The sequence below is a fragment of the Myotis nattereri genome (genome assembly GCF_964212035.1).
Source record: "Myotis nattereri genome assembly, chromosome: 8".
In the NCBI taxonomy this organism is placed as follows: domain Eukaryota; kingdom Metazoa; phylum Chordata; class Mammalia; order Chiroptera; family Vespertilionidae; genus Myotis; species Myotis nattereri.
Window position 1 is genome coordinate 12,738,352 of NC_138083.1, and position 19,447 is coordinate 12,757,798.

At 45.2% G+C, this 19,447-nt stretch overlaps 1 protein-coding gene across 1 annotated transcript; it reads right to left on the reverse strand.

Moving 5' to 3' along the window:
* Window positions 1-2,974: 2,974 nt before the first annotated feature.
* Window positions 2,975-18,530, reverse strand: RNF114 (ring finger protein 114). Its single transcript, XM_081097918.1, has 6 exons — window positions 18,381-18,530; window positions 14,687-14,837; window positions 11,559-11,665; window positions 11,068-11,182; window positions 6,727-6,834; window positions 2,975-4,764 (listed from the first exon to the last, which is right to left on the reverse strand). Exons 1-6 carry the CDS (start codon window positions 18,518-18,520, stop codon window positions 4,699-4,701), a joined length of 687 nt encoding a protein of 228 aa, XP_080954044.1. The 5' UTR covers window positions 18,521-18,530; the 3' UTR covers window positions 2,975-4,698.
* Window positions 18,531-19,447: the final 917 nt, after the last annotated feature.

Genomic DNA, 19,447 nt, shown 5'->3' on the forward strand with positions numbered 1-19,447 from the left:
CATGTGCCCACTGGGAATTGAACCGGGACCTCCTGGTTTATAGGTCGACGTTCAACCACTGAAACACGCAGGCTGGACTGCACAAGCATTCTATCAGGTGTGAGTTGCTTGACACATACAGATGTTCAGAACACTTGTACTGCTAATGTACACTGAGAAGGGTTTCCAGACTTAACCAATAAAAACACAGCATGTCCATGTGAATTTCAAACAATTTAGTATGCATATTCCTGGCATTCACTTTCTGACTTGGGCAAATTATACTCTCATGCAGTATTTGGTACACATTCATACTAAAAGTTATTTGTTTTAAATTTACATGCAACCGGGAGTCCTGTATTTCTGGCAACCAGAATATTGAGCAATGAGGTTATAGAGGTAAACAGGAATCCTAACCTCAGAGAGCTTATAGTCAAGCAGGGATATTTATACATGAGTTTGATAAATGCCCTAATTAGTACTAGAAGTAGAATCTTGTATAGGAACATCATACATGAAATTCTGAGCTAGACAAACTGCATTTGGGAGGCAAAGACGGGGGTTGGGGAAACACCAAATATTCCAGAGGGAAGGAGGGGGACATGACCCACTTGAGGCACAGAAAGGCCTGAATGGCTGAGGTGGAAACGAGTGTCAGGAGTTGAGGTTGGACAGGGAGATGGGGACAGAGGACAGGAGACCTGGAGGGCCATGGTGAGTGAGGTGCTGGGACTTTACCCAAGGATAACTGGAGCCTCTGAAGGGTTTTGAAGGATATGACACTCTGGCTGCTTAGTGGAGAATGGGTTAGATGTCAGCTAGAGAGCACTCGAGAGAAACCAAAGGAGAGTTGTGGCAATAATTCAGATGAGATCATGGTGGACTTGGAGATGCTGGTGGTAGTGAGATGGTAAAAACATAGCCTTAGCTCAGGGGTGGGCAAACTTTTTGACTCGAGGGCCACAATGGGTTCTTAAACTGGACTGGAGGGCCGGAACAAAAGCATGGATGGAGTGTTTGTGTGAACTAATATAAATTCAAAGTAAACATCATTACATAAAAGGGTACGGTCTTTTTTGTTTTTTAGTTTTATTCATTTCAAAAGGGCCAGATCCAGCCCGTGGGCCGTAGTTTGCCCACGGCTGCCCTAGCTGGTTTGGATCAGTGGATAGTGTCAGCCTGCTGACTGAAGGGTCCTGGGTTCGATTCCCATCAAGTGCATGTATCTCAGGTACAGGCTTGATCTTTGCCCTGGTCAGGGTGTGTACAGGAGGCAACCGAAGTGTCTCTCTCATATTGATGTTTCTCTGTCTCTCCCTTTCCCTTCCACACCCTCTAAAAACCAATAGAAAAATATCCTTGGGTGAGGATTAACAACAACAAAACCCACACAAATGTGTTATATGGGAGCTATAATCAATACAATTTGTTGACATGGGGTGTCGAGGAGGACAAAGGAGTTTAAGATATGTTCAGGTTAATTCTTGGGCAACTGGAGGGATGGTGGTACCACCTGTGGGGAAAAAGAACTTAACCTAGCAGGAGATGAGTAGTAAGAGAGCAGGTGATGAGTTCAGTAAGAGTCAGGCAGTACTTGACTGATGCCTTCAAGTCATATGGGTGAACAACTCTATGAGGAAGCAGGCTCTATGGGCCTGGAGCTCCAGAAAGGTGTCTGGTCTAGAACTGTGGCTCTCAGCCAATGGGCACACAGATGGTAATGAAAGCCAAGTGGTGAGTGGGTAAGTCTGCCTGCCCAGGGAGAGGGTATAGGGCAGCCGTGGGCAAACTACGGCCCGTGGGCCGGATCCGGCCCATTTGAAATGAATAAAACTAAAAAAAAAAAAAAAAAAAAAAGACCGTACCCTTTTATGTAATGATGTTTACTTTGAATTTATATTAGTTCACACAAACACTCCATCCATGCTTTTGTTCCGGCCCTCCGGTCCAGTTTAAGAACCCATTGTGGCCCTCGAGTCAAAAAGTTTGCCCACCCCTGGTATAGGGTGAGTGGTGTAGGCTGAGTAGGAGTCCAGGGCAGAGCCTTGGAAAATTCCAACAGCTAAGGGAAGGGAAGGGAACTAGGAGGCAGCTGTCAAGACATGAAAAGGAATATGGTAGAGAAATAGGAAGAGAGACCAGGATGGTGTGGCAGAAGCAACTGCTTTTAAAAGGAGGGAGAGCCCAGTAGTGTGGCTCAGTGGTTGAGCATCAACCTATGAACCAGGAGCTCAAGGTTCAATTCCCGGTCAGGGCACATGTCCATGTTGCAGACTTAATCTCCAGTGTGGGGCGTGCAGGGGGCAGCTCATCAATGGTTCTCTCTCATCACTGATGTTTCTCTCTCTCTCCCTATCAATAAAAGTATATTTAAAAAAAAGGAAAAAAAAAAAAAAAAGAGGGAGGTCAGGAGCACTGCATATGCTCAAGATGGAGCTGGAGAACTAATGTTCTGCCGGGTTTAGTGATAGCTAACCCAGCCATCTCTAAGTGTTTTAAATATATATGTAATTAAGTAAAATTTGAGTATTTCACCTGTAATAGTAAAAGCTCAACTTCTCCAAAACACTTTTTATCCTAGGGAAACAGAGAGGGAAAGTGTTTGCCAGATGTCCTGCAGCCAGCAGAAGAGTGCAGAACTTTAAGCGTCAGGACCTCAGATCCTAACTTGTGAAACCTTTAGTACCATGTCTTGGGGCTGCTGCTCAGTCACCTGAACGGAGCTGAAGCACGTGCGTAAAGGCTTGTTTCGTGGAGCAGTCACTCCTCATCTCACCGGACCTCCCAACTGTGAGAAGTGGGGGTGCGCTCACTTTCCAGAGGACCGGCCCAGCGAGGCTCAGCTGGTGAAGTGTCAGAGCTGAGATCAGAGTCAGTGGGACTCACTTGTGACAGACAGGAACTTCCTCTCAGAAAGAGCAACAACCTTCTAGAGGCGCCCAGGCCCAGACTTCAGCAGGTGGCAGCATTGAAAACAAGCTCTGAAGCTGACCGGTTGGATAAATTATGAAATTTATTTATATTTCACCTTTTAAAAGCCAGAACGTAACAAATTTCACTTTCTGGAAAGTCATCTTATTAGAAATACATGAAGTGCACTTAATACAAGGAAAGCAGTTTCTTGGTACCTCCAGTGAGACAGACACTTTCTCTTCAGTCCCTCAAATGAAGGTTTTACTCAAACTTCCCTTTAAACTTAGACCGAGATGATCTCAATTGAGGGAGGTCTGAGTGAACTCTTTCCAAAAACTACAGTGAGGAAGCTGAGCTTAACATCTGGGCCTCCCAAGCAACAGCACAATAGAAAATATTATTTTGCCCCAAAGGGCCCTGTCTTTGCTGGTTACTAGGCATCCGAAGTTCTTACTGGCAGGTAAGGAGAGCCCCGTAGCAGCAGGGCACAGGCCCAAAGCCCTGTCACTTGCAACCTCGGTCAATGACCAGAAGTAATTTTCCTATCAGATTAGAGAGGGCTGACATGAAAACGCAAACCTAGATCTAGATGTCGTTTGGTCCATCAGAGGTTCTGCTCCTGTGGATCTGACTGCCAGCTCTTAGCCCTGTGTTTATTAATATCGTGAAACATGTTGAACTTTAAGCTTCTTGAGCTGCTACCAAAGCAAATTTCCAGGAGACAGTTTCCATGAACAACTGCTCATAGGAGATGTTGTGCCTTTGAAGTGTCTTATCAGAAGAGATGGCAGGCTGTGATATTAGATTTCCTATCACCTCCCACTGATAGAAAAGCAATGCTCAGTTTAATCTAAATTAACAAAAGATAAAGGAACTGGTATCCACTCGGGCCCCAAACCTCTTCTTTCTTTATTCACTTGAGGACTCCTCCTTCTTGTACCTCAAGGACAAGAATGTAAGCAGGGTCCCAAATAGAAATGTAAACATGACCAGTCATTTGAAAATACCTTATTAGTTTGAAAATCATAAGCAAAGAGCTATGGTCCTCCTATCTCTCTTAGCCGACCTTCTTCCCCACTTATGGAGAAATGGAGTTTAACCTAAGTTTCTAACCTAGAAACACTTACTTCCACTAAAAACATGTGGTTACACCTTATCCTAAAAAGGCACCATGCAGGCATTTAAGACTGAACCAGTACATTCTAAGGGTGTGCAGGAGTGGCAGCAAAATATCACTGATCAAAACTTCCAGCATCAGACCATGCTAAACCCAGAACATTCACCCCAGCAGGACTTCTAAAAGGTTTCCTGGGAGGTAACTCCAGCTCTGGCAGCTGTTGCAAGGACCAACTAGCAGGAACTTCCTCAGCACAGGAGTTCCCCAGTGGTCAGATGCACTGCTGCCAGAGCTCACACACCTCAGGGACGAGGAGAGGAGACACTTATCTCATTTGTGCTATTCATGACCCACAAAAGGTCCTGGCTGGCTTGGAGGACCTGAGAGAGGAATGCTGGGTGAGAGGAACAAGAGTGAAACAAGGACAGGTGGAGAGGCTGGGTTTTCTTCGGGAAGAAGCAGCAGAAACCCCAGGAAGTAGCCGAGGAGCAATCAAAGACAAGATGTGACAAACCGGTTAACTGTAGGGGAAGAGCCCAAAGGAAAGGAGGGCTCTGACCTGGGAACCTGCTTCCCCGTTAGAAGTGACCTTGTCCTAACACCACATCCAGGTCTACTGTATATTTAAAAATTCACACATAACATGTAATGGAAGCTCTGGAACTCGAGACGGACAGTAGAAGCCTTGCTCACTGATCAATGATGGAGCGTTGCAACACCTGATTCATCATGTCCTCTTCATCAACATCGTAATCCTAGGGGCAAAACAGACACAACCTCAGCACTTGTTTGCAGTTGCAAGGACTCACTTTCAGTAGAAGCAGGAGAGCTGAGCACAGGGCCCTGGAGAAGGCTGCCAGGAACCAGCTCCCAGCTCCATGGTTGGCAATGCTAGCCATGGAAGTCTAGACTGACTGCTTGATTTCTCTGTGCCTCTGCTGCGTCATCCTGATGATTAAAACAATGTGGCTCTCTCAAATGGGGATATTGAGGACTAGTGAGCACCCAGATGAACCTGACACAGACCAGTACTCATATGTGGAGTGTACTGTAGTGAAACTAGCCTTTCTTTACTTTTTTTTTTTATAATTCTCACCTGACAATATTTTTTTTTTCCATTGATTTTTTTCTTAGAGAGAGTAGAAGGCAGGCAGGGAGGGAGAGAAACATCAATGTGAGAGAGACCCCTCACATTGATTGGTTGCCTCCCGCATATGCCCTGATCGGGACCAGGGATGGAACTTGCATCCCAGATACATGCCCTTGACCTGGAATCAAACCTGTGATCCTTGGGTGCATGGACCAATGCTCTAACCACTGAACTGGCCACGGTAAAAACCAGCCTTTCTAACTCAACGAGGCAAAGTTTCTACTTGGGTATTATATTCATCTTTATGGCATTAACAAAAAGGACAGTTATTTTCAAGTCTGAGTTTCAGATACGTATCAGACCATGAATACTCTTTACAACAACTCAGTAAAAAGTCATGCTTTCCTTCTCGGGTCTTGAAATACAGCCATTAAGACTGACTACTGCCTGGCTGGTGCGATTCAGTGGTTGAGCATTGACCTATGAACCTGGAGGTCACAGTTAGATTCCTGGTCAGGGCAGATGCTCAACCCCCAGTAGGGGGCGTGCAGGAGGCAGCTGATCAATATCAATGAGTCTCTCTTATGATTGATGTTCTATCTCTCTCTCCCTTCCTCTCTGAAATCAATAAAAATATATATTAAAAGAAAAAAGACTGACTACTACAAAATTCTAACTTGACACATGTATAAATAAAAGGTTTATTCCAAGCCATTGGCCAAATTTATCTATCACTATACTGCCAAGTCAACAGTGTGTCCTTCAAAATCACTCAGCTCTAGCGAAAGGACACAAATCTAATGACCACATCTGGCCAGTGGATATGCTTTGTTTGACCTGAAGTACGTTAAAAATAAATATGCAAGACGATATATGACATTCTGCATTTCCAGTTTCCTGGAGTTGGTATTGGCAGAGGAAACGGGCAATACTGTGCCTGTACTTACACATGACAAGGACCAGCTGGAGCTGACTGCAGCATAACGCGCCACAGGCAGTCTAGCCTGAAAATCTGATAGGGACCATTTCCATTACTTGCCTGGCCCCATGGGCATCTAAGCTAAGAATCCCAAACCAGCCCAGCTGACATGGCTCAGTGGTTGAGTGTCGAGCTATGAACCAGGAGGTCACATTTCGATTCCCAGTCAGGGCACATGCCCGGGTTGCATGTTCGATCCCCAGTGTGGGGCATGCAAGAGGCAGCCAATCAATGATTTTCATCATTGATGTTCTATCTCTCTCTTCCTCTCCATTCCTCTCAATAAAAAAATAAAAATTAAAAAACAAACTAAACAATATCTAGCTAGTTTGGCTTAGTGGATAGAGTATTGGCCTGTGGATTGAACAGTCCTGGGTTTGATTCTGGTTGGGGGCACATGCCCAGGTTGTGGGCTTGATCCCCAGTGTGGGGCGTGCAGGAGGCAGCTGATCAACGATTCCCACACCGGCTGGGCTGGCCAGTTCATCTTCAGTGTCATTCAAGAAAGGCTGTCGTCACTCATCTGGCTCAGACCACACGGCTACATTCCAGGGAACCTATAGCATCAGTGACACAGCTCAACAATAGGGCCCAAGGTTCTCCAGGTAAAATGGGGGTGGAAGGGATCAGAGCGCGGGCTCCACTTACCACAAAGGTGTCGTAAGAAAACTGGTGCCGCCGCTGGATGTGCTCGATGAAGTTAGTGCTGCGGTAGTTGGGGTCTCCCCAGGGCATTGAAGCACATATTGGACAAACCTTTCAACAAAGAAGCATGGTCTTAGGCCCCTGATGTCTGAGCTGATGTCCACTCTCTGTGGCTCGTGTCTGAACCCCACGCTCCCAGGACAGCTTCCCTGACACACCAGTCCAGGGCCAGGCCACTCCCTTGTGTGCACACTGATATCAAGTCAAATAATACTCGGGGGTGGGTAAAGGCTTAAGCCATGATACTACCCTTTTCTTATCTCCTACTGTGGTTAGAACAATGTGTCAGCCCAGTGGGGGTCTAGACCAGGGGTGGGCAAACTTTTTGACTCGAGGGCCACAATGGGTTCTTAAACTGGACGGGAGGGCCGGAACAAAAGCATGGATGGAGTGTTTGTGTGAACTAATATAAATTCAAAGTAAACATCATTACATAAAAGGGTACGGTCTTTTATTTCAATAGTTTTATTCATTTCAAACGGGCCGAATCCGGCCCGCGGGCCGTAGTTTGCCCACGGCTGGTCTAGACTATGGCCTTCCACCCTTCACACAAAATGATTCAAGACACAAAGAAAACCAAAGAAATGACAGATGAGCAATGTCTCAAGGAAGTTAAAACACAGCCTTACGTTCTATTTTCACAGAGTAAATGGTCAGATGAGGGGGCTCAGGCTGAAAAGTCCTCATACAAGCAGTTGATTTGGGTTTTGAAGACTGGGAGGCATTGGGAAAGCCAAAGAGCACATGAAAGGGTGTTCCAGAAGAGGGGCAGTGGTAGCAAGGAGAAAAGGCCAAGAGGCAGCATTATAGGCAAAACAGCCAGACAATCAGTGCAGCTAGAATGGACAATTCATGGCAATGGGCAGAGGGAAGCTGTGGAGGGGCAGAAGCAGGCAAACGCATCTGGCTTAGGGATGGAACCCCACCATTTACCAGGAAGATATGGTGACAAAGGGGGTAGGCAAGAGATGAATCTGAAATGGAGGAAGACTCCTTGAGTGGCAGAGTGAGGCAGGCAGCTGGGGCATGAGTCAGGACGAGGGCCAGAAGAGGAGGAGCTCCCAAAAGGAAGTGCTGGAATACTGACAGTTAAGGAGTTCTGTAGAGGGAGAGAGATGGGACAGGGGGCCAAGGGCTGAAGAAAGAGAGGCTTCAACAGAGACAAAATGATCACATGAATTTCAAGAAGCCAAAGGAGGGGAGAAAAGAGAGAAATTAGGTTGTAGTACCAGAAACCAGAGTAGTTCAGCAATACTGATCAAAATTATGAATACACTTAACCAGCAACCAAATCAATCCACAGCTAAGACTTTATTTTACAGACAGACATAAACAGGCAAAGATATGTTAAAATTTTATGTCAGCCTTTTAAAATTTACTATGAAAAACTTCAAACCTACAGAAAAGCAGATGATAGGTTGATGAACCAGCCCTTACCCCCAACACCTAGATTTAAGTTTGGCATACTTATTTCAGCAAAAAGGAAGCATTTTTAAAAAATACGTTTTTATTGATTTCAGGGAGAGAAAGAGAGGGACAGAAACATCAATGATGAGAGAGAATCATTGATTGGCTGCCTCCTGGACACCCCCTACTGAGGATCAAGCCTGCAACCCAGGCATGCGCCCTGACTGGGAATCGAATCGTGACCTCTTGGTTCATAGGTTGATGCTCAACCACTGAGCAACACCAGCCAGGCAAAAAAGGAAGCATTTTTAAAATATATGTATTTTATTGATTTTTTTTACAGAGAGGAAGGGAGAGGGATAGAGAGTTAGAAACGCCGATGAGAGAGAAACATCGATCAGCTGCCTCCTGCACAACCCCCACTGGGGATGTGCCCGCAACCAAGGCACATGCCCTTGACTGGAATCAAACCTGGGACCCTTCAGTCCGCAGGCCAATGCTCTATCCACTGAGCCAAACCGGCTAGGGCAGCATTTTTATTTTTATATTTATTATTTCTTTTCATTTTTAAAAAATTAGAAGGTTTTTTTTTGGTGTGTGTGTTTTTTTAAAGAATCAATTTATTCTTTTTTAAATTTATTTTTATTTATTTCAGAGAGGAAGGGAGAGGGAGAGATAGAAACATCAATGATGAATCATTCATTGGCTGCCTCCTGCATGCCCCCTACTGGGGATCGAGCCTGCAACCTGGGCATGTGCCCTTGACCAGAATCGAACCTAAGACCCTTCAGTCCGCAGGCCAACAATCTATCCACTGAGCCAAACAGGCTTGGGCAGCATTTTTATTTTTATTATTTTGTTAATCCTCATCTGAGGATATTGTTCCACTGATTTTTAGAGAGTGGAAGGGAGGGGGAGAGACAGAGAGAGAGCAGCATCGATGCGATAGAGACACACTGATTGACTGCCTCCCCCCGCAGGGCCAGGGATCAAGCCTGCAACTAGGGCACACGCCCTTGACTGGAATCGAACCCGGGACCCTTCAATCCGAGGGCTGATGCTCTATCCACTGAGTCAAATCGGTTAGGGCAGGAAGCATTTTTAAAAGTTAAGGGAATTAAAATGTGTATGGGCCAGAGAGAACCCATAGGCTGCCAGTCTGTGACTTCAGAGGTAGATCACAGACCTCCTGAGATAGAAGAAAGAATACACACCTGATACTTTGAACTTAGTTAAGATCAGGGCAGCTTATGCCAGGAACTTAATGCAGAGAACAGCCACTACAGACTGTGCCTGCCTAGCAGTAACAGGGTCCTGAAAATGGGATGCTCGATGGGACAAGCCAGCCCAGTCCCCTAGTTTGGAGAGCAGGGATAAGCAGATGGAGAGGGGGTTCACTGGTAGAATCTGTTGCAGCACACCGTTAAGAATCCTGGGAGTCTAGTGTAGGAAAGTGGCTGCACTGACCAGAATTTGTACTTGACAAAGAGTTCAATAAAGTCAAGAGGAGATTTAAGATATTCCTGAAAAGGCCAACTGGATCTTAAGATTTCCAACAGAGAAATAAAGAATGCCACAAGGCCTACTCCTATTAGCAAAACTCATGAAAATTCTAGTGTGTGCCTCACTTTTTACAGCAATGGAGCTGCAGACTGCCCATAAAATTAGGTATATATTTTGGGAGAAACAGTCTGAAATAAATGGGAAAATTGAAACAAACTATAGAGGAAGTTGTATTAAGACCTAGTCTGTAAATAAATAAATAAATAAATAAATAAATAAATAAATAAGTAAATAAATGAACTAGTCTGTCAATCACAATAAGAGGGAGGGGCAGCACTGCTGAAGATGGACCAAATTCAAACAGTTTTTTCAAAACAAGAAGCATCACGCCAAAACCAGTTTGGCTCAGTGGATAGAGCGTCGGCCGGCGGACTGAAGGGTCCCAGGTTCGATTCCGGTCAAGGGCATGTACCTGGGTTGCGGGCACATCCCCAGTAGGAGATGTGCAGGAGGCAGCTGATCGATGTTTCTAACTCTCTATCTCTCTCCATTCCTCTCTGTAAAAAATCAATAAAATATATTTTTAAAAAAAAAAAAAAAGCATCAATCTGTGTTATTTAAATTAAATGTCAAAGGACTGATAAGCCTTTTCCTAATCATTTTAGCTTGAATTCTTTTTCTCCACACTATGAAAAAGCTACTCTTAAAAGGAAAATGGCAGCTTGACAGAGGAGAAATGTGGTGGACACCAAGGGATGTAAGTTAAAGATACCAACAATGAACCAAGAGATATCACTTGCTCCCTGATGTGGAATCTGGAGGACACATCACTTACGGAGCATCCCTGCATCTAATCATGAAGAAGCAGACAAGCCCAAACTGAAAGACATTCTACAAAACTTGCCTGTTCTCTTTAAAAATGGCAAGGTCATGAAAGACAAAGATTGGCCGAGGACTAGAGAGACATGACAACTAAACCTAACACACTGATCTGGGATTTGGGGACAGGGAAGACCGATATGAAGAACATTACAATTGCTAAAATGGAAACATGAATCCCTCAATAGATATTAGATTGTCTCAAAGCTACATTTCCTGAGTGTGACAATTAAACACACAAAAAAGTGATTTTTTTAAAGCAAATGTTCTTAGGAGATATATGCTGAAGTATTTAGGGACATGATATCTGTAACTTATTCTTGAATAGTAAGCAAAAAATTTGTATATAGAAAGTATAGTTAAGCAAATATGGTAGCATGTTGTTAATCTGAGAATCTAGGTAAAGGATACATAAGAGTTTACTATACTATGCCTGTAATTTTTTCTGTAGGTCTGACTTTTTTCCATTAAAAAAAAAAAAAAAGTTACTCTTACCACAGATTTGGTGTCTGTGCTATGGGATAACTTGCAGTGTTCCACAAGTCCTTCTTGATCGAAGTTCTTCTCGGGACAGTAAGGGCAAGGAAAGGTGTAACGGTTTGGGACATTCCTGGAAGATGAAAGGCAGGGAAAAAGAAAAACACCTCTGTGAGGACATTTCCATGCAACTTCAGCCACTTTACCTTGAAAAAGGAGCAAAGTTCACTGAACGGTTTATGACAGGGATTGTGATAATTACTTCAGAGTCAGGTCAAATGTTCTGAAAATAACATCAGCACAGCTAATATTTGAAGTGAACATCAGGGAGTGCTTCTCCACACCACCCCCCATACAAAAACTTGCACCAGCTTTAGTCAGCATAACTATGATACTTTCACTTTCTAGAACTCATACAACGCAACCCCGAACATGCAAAGTGTCCAGTGTGACAATTAAACACACAAAAAAGATGACCTCGACGTAAGGGAGTGATGTGAGTCATTTACCTTGGCTGAAGGGACACATCCTTGGTGGTGGCCTTCACACCTTCCATGATGTAATTCTGGTATTTGGAACAGGTAGCCACGTGGGCCCGGATCTTAGATAGGAAGAACTGGGACAGAAAGAATCAGATTTGCCACAAGTTAGTCAGAACCCTGTACCAAGCCCAACATTATCCCAAACAAGGGCAAGATGAAAACTACACCTATTCCACCCTGGCAAACATCTCACCAGTCTCCTGGCTGTGCTGATGGGGCTGAACCCCTGACTGTTTGTTGCAGGCTTCCTGTTAAGACCAAGATTAGTGTTTTATTTGACCAAATCAGGACATTTGCTTCCACTCTTCACTAATTCTCCTAGAGGTCTGCTTTATTTACCACATGCTCTCTGCTTACAGACACACTCCAAACCAAGTGAGGTTTTTGAAGTTTTCTATACTCTAATTTAAATTCATCTGCTTACAGTAAGCCAAGAACTACATTCCATTTTGTGCAGCAAAGAAAATTGACCATGTAAGTAAAAGGGATAAAGGCTAGTAATTCTAGCTAAAGTACAAATCAACAGATTACGGTAAATGATCTTTACAAAAAAACCCTAAATCTGAATTATATTTCTTCTATAAAACCTACTGGTTTTATAGAAAAGGAAACCTAAAGAGTGCTTCATGACAGGTGTTCTGAAAAGAAAAAAAAATGTGTAAGAAATGATGAAAGAGGGGAGATACAGGGGCAAAAAAAATATTTTTAGAGGTATACCACAATACTGTCACTAATCTTTAAAATGGGAAAAATAAAAAGCATATAGAAAAATCCCCCCAAACCCCATTATGCTTGCATGATTTTCATTTCTTGATTTTTTAAATTAAAGGAAACTACAAGAAAAAAAAGCTTCAATATTTGAGTTCTGGTTTACCATGATGCTTCTGTCTTATCTCCCGCTAAAGTACTTGACTTCAAGCTAGCAACCAGAGCTCCCAATGAAAAGGAATGGGAAATAGCCTCATTCAGAACTGTACCCACTGTGTACCCCTTGTGCTAAAGGCATATGCATTCTATGGCTATTTAACTAAGGTGTTAGAGTAATGACATTAACGTGAATGTCCAACAGTCCTTTGGTGAAAAATTGTTTTAAATGTGAAAAAAAGTTGTCGAAATATATATTATAGTATGATCCTATTTTGTAAAAATCCTACATCTGTATTTTTCAAAGGGTAGAAAATATTTTTCAGTCTTCTAAACTGAACCACTTTAAAGAGGTAAGCTATGGAGTGGGAACAAGCCTACGTTATTTTATACTAGAGGCCTGGTGCACGGATTCATTCACGTTGAAAGGAAATTAACTAGAATATTTTAATATCGCTATTCGCCCTTTCTCTACAATAGAAGTGTCAACCAAATTCACGATCAACAATGACAGAAAACACATGCGTGCGATTAGCACCAGTTTGAGCTTTATATGTATGGCGCATGCTCGAGTCAACTTAGCCTTTTATAGATATAGAATAAACTTGCTTAATTAGACCTGCTTTCTGATTTAGCTAAACTATTTCCAGCCCAGTGAAGCACCCCAACTTCTCTTTCAGGTAACTGTCAGGAACACAGCAGTAAATCTCAACACGAAGCAGGTTATTATTGTAGATCACGCAAGAAGAAAGGGTACAATATTTAACTGCAGCAGTGTTTGACTATATTCTGCGCAATGAGAAAACCTGAAGTCATTTTCAAGGTACACTATTTCTTACTTCTTTTCAGTCGGGTCAAGTTTCTAAGCTTTCTAAATCTCCGTTTTCCAGCTAATGAAAAGAAAACAGGATTCCACCAAGTCTCCTATCTACCTACTCCAGGACTTCTGTAAGGATCAAGTGAGATGAGGCACAGGAAAATGCTTCACAGACATTTGGTTAAAGTGTGAAATGTTTGCACCTGGCTATAAAGTAAGCTGTGTTCCTGGGTTGAAGAAACTGCAAGGAGGCTAGTCACTGCTATGTGACGTCATTACCCAGCACCCCCACAGCAACCGTTTCTGGGCTGGGCTACTGGCCGCATTTTGCGCTATGGGGCCTGTGTCCCACTTGGGGTAAGCCAAGTGTTGCTTTATGGGCGCTAGGTCCGCAGCGCCGCTTCTCTGTAAATGGCCAGTGTGCGTCATGGCAGCTCCTGCGTTGAGCATCTGCCCCCTGGTGGTCAGTGCACATCATAGCAACTGGATGGATGGTCGGACACTTAGCATATTAGCCCTTTATATATAGAGATTTTTGTACTGTCTGGAATTAACAAAATTATAATGATTTAAAAACCAATAAGCCTGTGTATATCTCTTGGAAAACAACAAGACAGTAGTATTTCTTGTTACAACAGATGTTAAAATAAATATATCTGACTCTAATATGGTTACACAAAAGAGCATGGGTGCATTTAGATGTTAGATCTTGCTATTATAATCAAACATTTCATAGTAACCTTTTCCCTTTCAGGTGCTAAAAACTGATTTTTATATCTGTAATTATATATTTTTAATTGATTTTTAGAGAGCGGAAGGGACAGAGAGAAAGCGAAACATCGATGTGAGAGATAAACATCCCCTGGCTGCCTCCCACATGTGCCCTAACTGAGGATCAAACCCACAACCTGGGTATGTGCCCTTACTGGGAACAGAACCCACCACCTTTTGGTATACGGGACGACTCTCCAACTGAGCCACACTGACCAGTGCTGATATAGATTTTTAAATTTCCTCTCAAATTAACTAAAGCAGATAACTTTTTTGAGTCACTGACTTTATTTTATATTAAAAGACATTAAGAAATATCCTTTTGTCATATTTTAATTAATACTGGGCATAACGCTTTGGAAAAATGAGTCATTTATAGGGAAAAACTGGGATAATTGATTTCTATGATTTTCAGAGCTAAAATATGTAATTACTAAGCCCATTCTTAAAACAAAAAAACAACCCAAAAACCCAATAAGGTTACCGAAATGAAACAGCACAGCCATTGCCACAGATAACCAGCAAGCACATGTGCTATTAGTCATCCATCATGCTCCACCTTCAGAAACTACATGGCAACAGCTCTACGTTTTACCCCATCTCATCACAGAAAGACCAAGTCCTCCGTTTTCCTTCCACATACATTTTTACGGCAGCCATGGCAAGAAGTCTCTGTGCTCTCAATCTGCCGCTCGAGCTCCACGGCTCGTTCGCCAGGCGCCAGAGGGCTGCGGCATACCCCACAGACAGGCTTCTTCGGCTTCAGACATTCCTGCAGGCATGCAGAGCAAAAGCTAGAACAAGACATACAGAGAACCTGAGTCATGCATTGTGAAGACAAGACAACAAAATGGATAAACTTTTAAAAGACATCGATGAATAATGGGTTAAAGACAACTTCCTCCCTATTCCTGATTCAAATACCAAGTCCCCCTGCCGTGGGCAGTGTGCTCAGTCCTTAGAGCGTTGGCCTGCGCACCAAGGGGTCTCGGGTTTGAATCCTGATCAAGAGCATGTACCTGGGTTGCAGGTTCGCCCCTGCCCTCTCTGGGGCTCAGGCAGGAGGCAACCAGTTGTGTCTCTCTCACATCGATGTTTCTGTCTCCCTCACCCTTCACTCTCTCTGAAAAGCAATGGAAAAAATACCCTCACGTGAGCATTAACAAAAATCAAACAAAAAAACCTGCGTCTCCCTATGCCAGAAAAATGAGGGTGGGGGGATGGGTCCTGCAAACACACAGGTCCAGCAACAAAGACAAATGCAAACTACTGTGACACAGGGCAAAAGGTGTCACAGCACACTGAGGGGTTTCCTGAATCTCGGTTTTTCCTCTGTCAAATGGAGACAGTAGTACTCAGCTCTAGGAATGTTGGGAGACCTTAGTACAGTATCTAGCACATTTGAAATGCACCACAAACAGGAGCTACTATCATCAGAGGTGAATGCAAAGCACTATGGGAACACAAATACAAGAGCAACTAGTTGTGACCTAAGGACAGGGCTGGGAAGACTTCAGAGGCAGCATCTACAAAAAGAGCCTTAAAAGAAAGTTTAGCTGGCAGAACAAGAGGATATCACAGATCCTTAGACTTAAAAACTCATGATGCAGCTAGGGAAATAAAAGCCTAACATTTTCCTCGTAAGCAGATGTTTAAAGCAAAGCATCAACAAGACTAAATTCACGTTTTAGAAAAATAACTCTGGGACTATCACAGAAAATAGAGTTGTTGGTTTTAAATATTCTTTTAAACATTTTATTTTTAAGCATGTATCTTTATTGATTTCAGAGAGGCAGGGAGAGGGAGAGAGATAGAAACATTGATGAGAATCATTGATCAGCTGCCTCCTGCAATACCCCACACTGGGGATGGAGCCTGCAACCGGGCAAGTGCCCTGACCAGGAATCAAATCGTAACCTCCTGGTCATAGATTGTCACTCAATCACTGAGCCCAAGTTTCTATCCTGAAGCCTGGACAGGTGGTGATGCTGAGATCAAGTACACAGAAAGAATGGATAACAAGGCATGAAAATAGCCCAGCTACATACCCAACCTAATAGGTTTAAGGCAGAATGTATAATCAAAGGTAATCTGCACATCTGACAATTTTTTTTACTGTTTCTAAGAATTTTCTTCCCCTTTGTCACTAAGCTAGATGTTATTCTGCTAGGCAAAATTCTAGACCAGGCTGGGAGAAGATGAGGGGTCTAGTGATTCACCACTGAAGGCACAATGTTGAACGAAACTAAGTCCCCGATCCTCATAATTGCTGTGTTCCAGAGCGGAGAAAAACACAAATATTAGGTTCAGATAGTGATTAAATGCACGCAGGAAATAAAACAAAGCAATGAGATCAGCTGGGGTGGATCACAGAAAGCTTCATTAAGAAGGTAACATTTGAACTGAGGCCTAAATTTATGAGAAGGCACACAGACCTGGATGCAGAGTTCCATACAAAGATGACACCAAATGCAGAGGGGCGTCCGAAAAGCAGAAAGGAAGACCTTTCCCCATGATAAATGCCTGCTAAGGAAATAGCCTGCTTTCAGTTTCCATTTCCTACATCTGGCCTTTTTCTAGTTCAGCCTTTCAGATGCTCCACCCCTTCGGTTACAGTGCTATGTCCCAAGTCCTTTCTCCTGGGCACCCAGCCACCTGTATATTCTACTAGATTGAAGCAGGACAGTCATTTAGAGGTTGAAATAAAGTTTTATAAAAATCTAATGCTACACCCAGCCAGAGCTACAGTGATGCTTAAGTTTCCAAGTACAAAAGTTATCAAAAAACCAATTAGGCGGAGTAAAGGAGCACTGGGCTGGCCCTAAGGGAGGCTCAGAGAGGTGCATCTGTTTTCAATCAACTCTGATCGGATGAACATGCAGAAGTAGTATGGCGAGTATAGAAGAGTCAAGGTTTGAATCTGTGCTGTCCCCTGACCTCTGACCCAGGAAAGGTTCATCTGGCTCAAGGAAACCTCAAGGGCTGTCGCTCTTCGGTTGGTAAATTCTGCTAAGTTCTTTATTCATCCATTACCCCCATCCCCACCCCCTCCCACCCTCAGTGTGATTCCTATAATACCCTCCCATTGCACAGTGAATTTTCACAATAGCCTGAACATTTGCTGGTACTTATTTATTCGCCAGATTGTGAACTCTGAGGGCAGAATCACCTTAATTCTTACTCTGCCCCAAGCATCTGGCGTACAAATATTTTGGTCTGTTGAACCTAAGACTGGAAGATGGATGCTCACTGTGCTGGGCACCGGGGATATAAACGGGGCAGAAAAAAAATGGTCACTGCCCTCATGACCCTAAATTTTGCTCGGTGCAAGACACTGGGAGCCAATTAAATGGGGATGGTGACAATGGAGGTAACACATTGGGACTTTAAGTCTGAAAAGGATCTGGGGTGGCGGGGACGGGGGTGCAGATGGGACAGGAGGAGTTTCGGGCAAAATGAGCTGCAACGACAACAGCCCAAAGCTAGAAAGAGCTTGGAGCCCTTCCCCGGCGGGGTGCCTGCAGAAATAATGCCCGCGAGGCCCAGCCAGTGCCCGCTGACCAGGAAAGGGGTCCCAAGGCCAGTGCCCAGGTGACGGCCATGCTGCACACCGAGGGAGGCCGTGCAGAAAACGCCATCCCTCGAGGGCGAGGAGGAGATGGCCAATGGTTTCAGTTCAGGTGTCTGGGTGTTGGACGGGGCAAGGCTGAGATTCAAACCCGGCCAAACCCAAAACACCTGCCGCAGCAGCCCAGGACCGGTCCCGACGTCACCACACGCACCTCCGTCAGCCGCCCCCACGCCCCCCGGCAACACGCAGGCCACGGCGGCTCCGCGCCCCACCGCCCGCAGCACACCTGCCCCCGCGTCGGGAGGAAGGCCGACGGCCCCTTTCACAGGGAAGGCGGACCGCTCCGGCTGACAGCGTGGCTCCCCTTTTGTTCCTGCAGCCTCGCTTAGTTCCCCCAACTTCAGGGCACTTGGGCGTTACCGGGCAGAGCTGGGTGCTGACGCCAGATGTGCTCCCTCGAGGGGCGACGCACGCACTACCCCAGGGAAACGGTGGCTCTCGCGGCCAGAGCCACAGCGGGGTTTAGCGCCACCGTCCCGCGTGGGAGGCGCCGACAGGCCGCTCGGAACACAGGAGCTCGTCGGAAAAGCGGGACACTTGGGAGGAAGCCGGCAACTTCCACGGGTCTTCGGAGGGCCCCGCGGAGAGGCCGCGCCGGGCCGAGACCCCCCCCGCCCGAGACCCTCCCGGCTGGGGCCTCGCCCCTCGGCTCCATTCCCTCCGCCCCGTCAGGCGCCCCCCGACCAGGCCCGGGCTCGCCGCTTACACGTGTCCGCAGAGCACCCGCACCGGCTTCTCGTACACCTCTAAGCACACGGGACACGTAAAGCGGGCCAGTGGGTCGGCCTCCGCCGCGGGCCCCGCCAGCTGCGCACCGCCCGCACTGTCCTGCTGCTGCGCCGCCATCTTGCTGCCGCGAAGCGCAGCCTAACGGCGGCCGAGACGGAGGAGCCCGAGGGGGCGGGGCCTAGACGGCCGCCAGCGCTCGAGGGGCGGGGCGGGGGCGGGGCTAGTGGACGGCGAGGGCCTCTAGGAGCGTGGCTTCTGGGATATGCCCCTGCCTGAGGGAGGGGCTAAGGGGTGCGCCACGCCTCCTGGCCCCTCTGATTGGAGGGAGAGAGAGAAAGGCAAAGTTAAGGGAAATCTGGAAAATGTGGAAAATGAGTTTTTGAGATTGGCAAAATTCGAACCGGTTTTGGGCTTCCACCTGTTTCCTAAATATAAATCACTACTGTTACTTAGGTATTTACTTATGCACGATTATTTAATATTTCTCTTCAACCCGAGTTGATTTCTTTAAATTCAAGCAAACAAAAAAAGGAAAAAAATTAGAACAAAAAGAATAATAAATAAATAAAGCAAACAAAATTTAAAGGGAGATCTGATATCACTCCTGAGCTATAAATAAAAAACAGGCATCATTGCCGAAACCGGTTTGGCTCAGTGAACAGAGCGTCGACCTGAGGACTGAGGGGTCCCAGGTTCTATTCCGGTCAAGGGCATGTACCTGGGCTGCGGGCACATCCCCAGTGGGAGATGTGCAGGAGGCAGCTGGTCGATGTTTCTCTCCCATCGATGTTTCTAACTCTCTATCTCTCTCCCTTCCTCTCTGTAAAAAAATCAATAAAATATATTTAAAAAAAAAAAAAAAACAGCCGAGACCGGTTTGGCTCAGTGGATAGAGCGTCGGCCTGCGGACTGAGGGGTCCCGGGTTCGATTCCGGTCAAGGGCATGTACCTGGGTTGCAGGCATATCCCCAGTGGGGGATGTGCAGGAGGCAGCTGGTCGATGTTTCTCTCTCATCGATGTTTCTAACTCTCTATCTCTCTCCC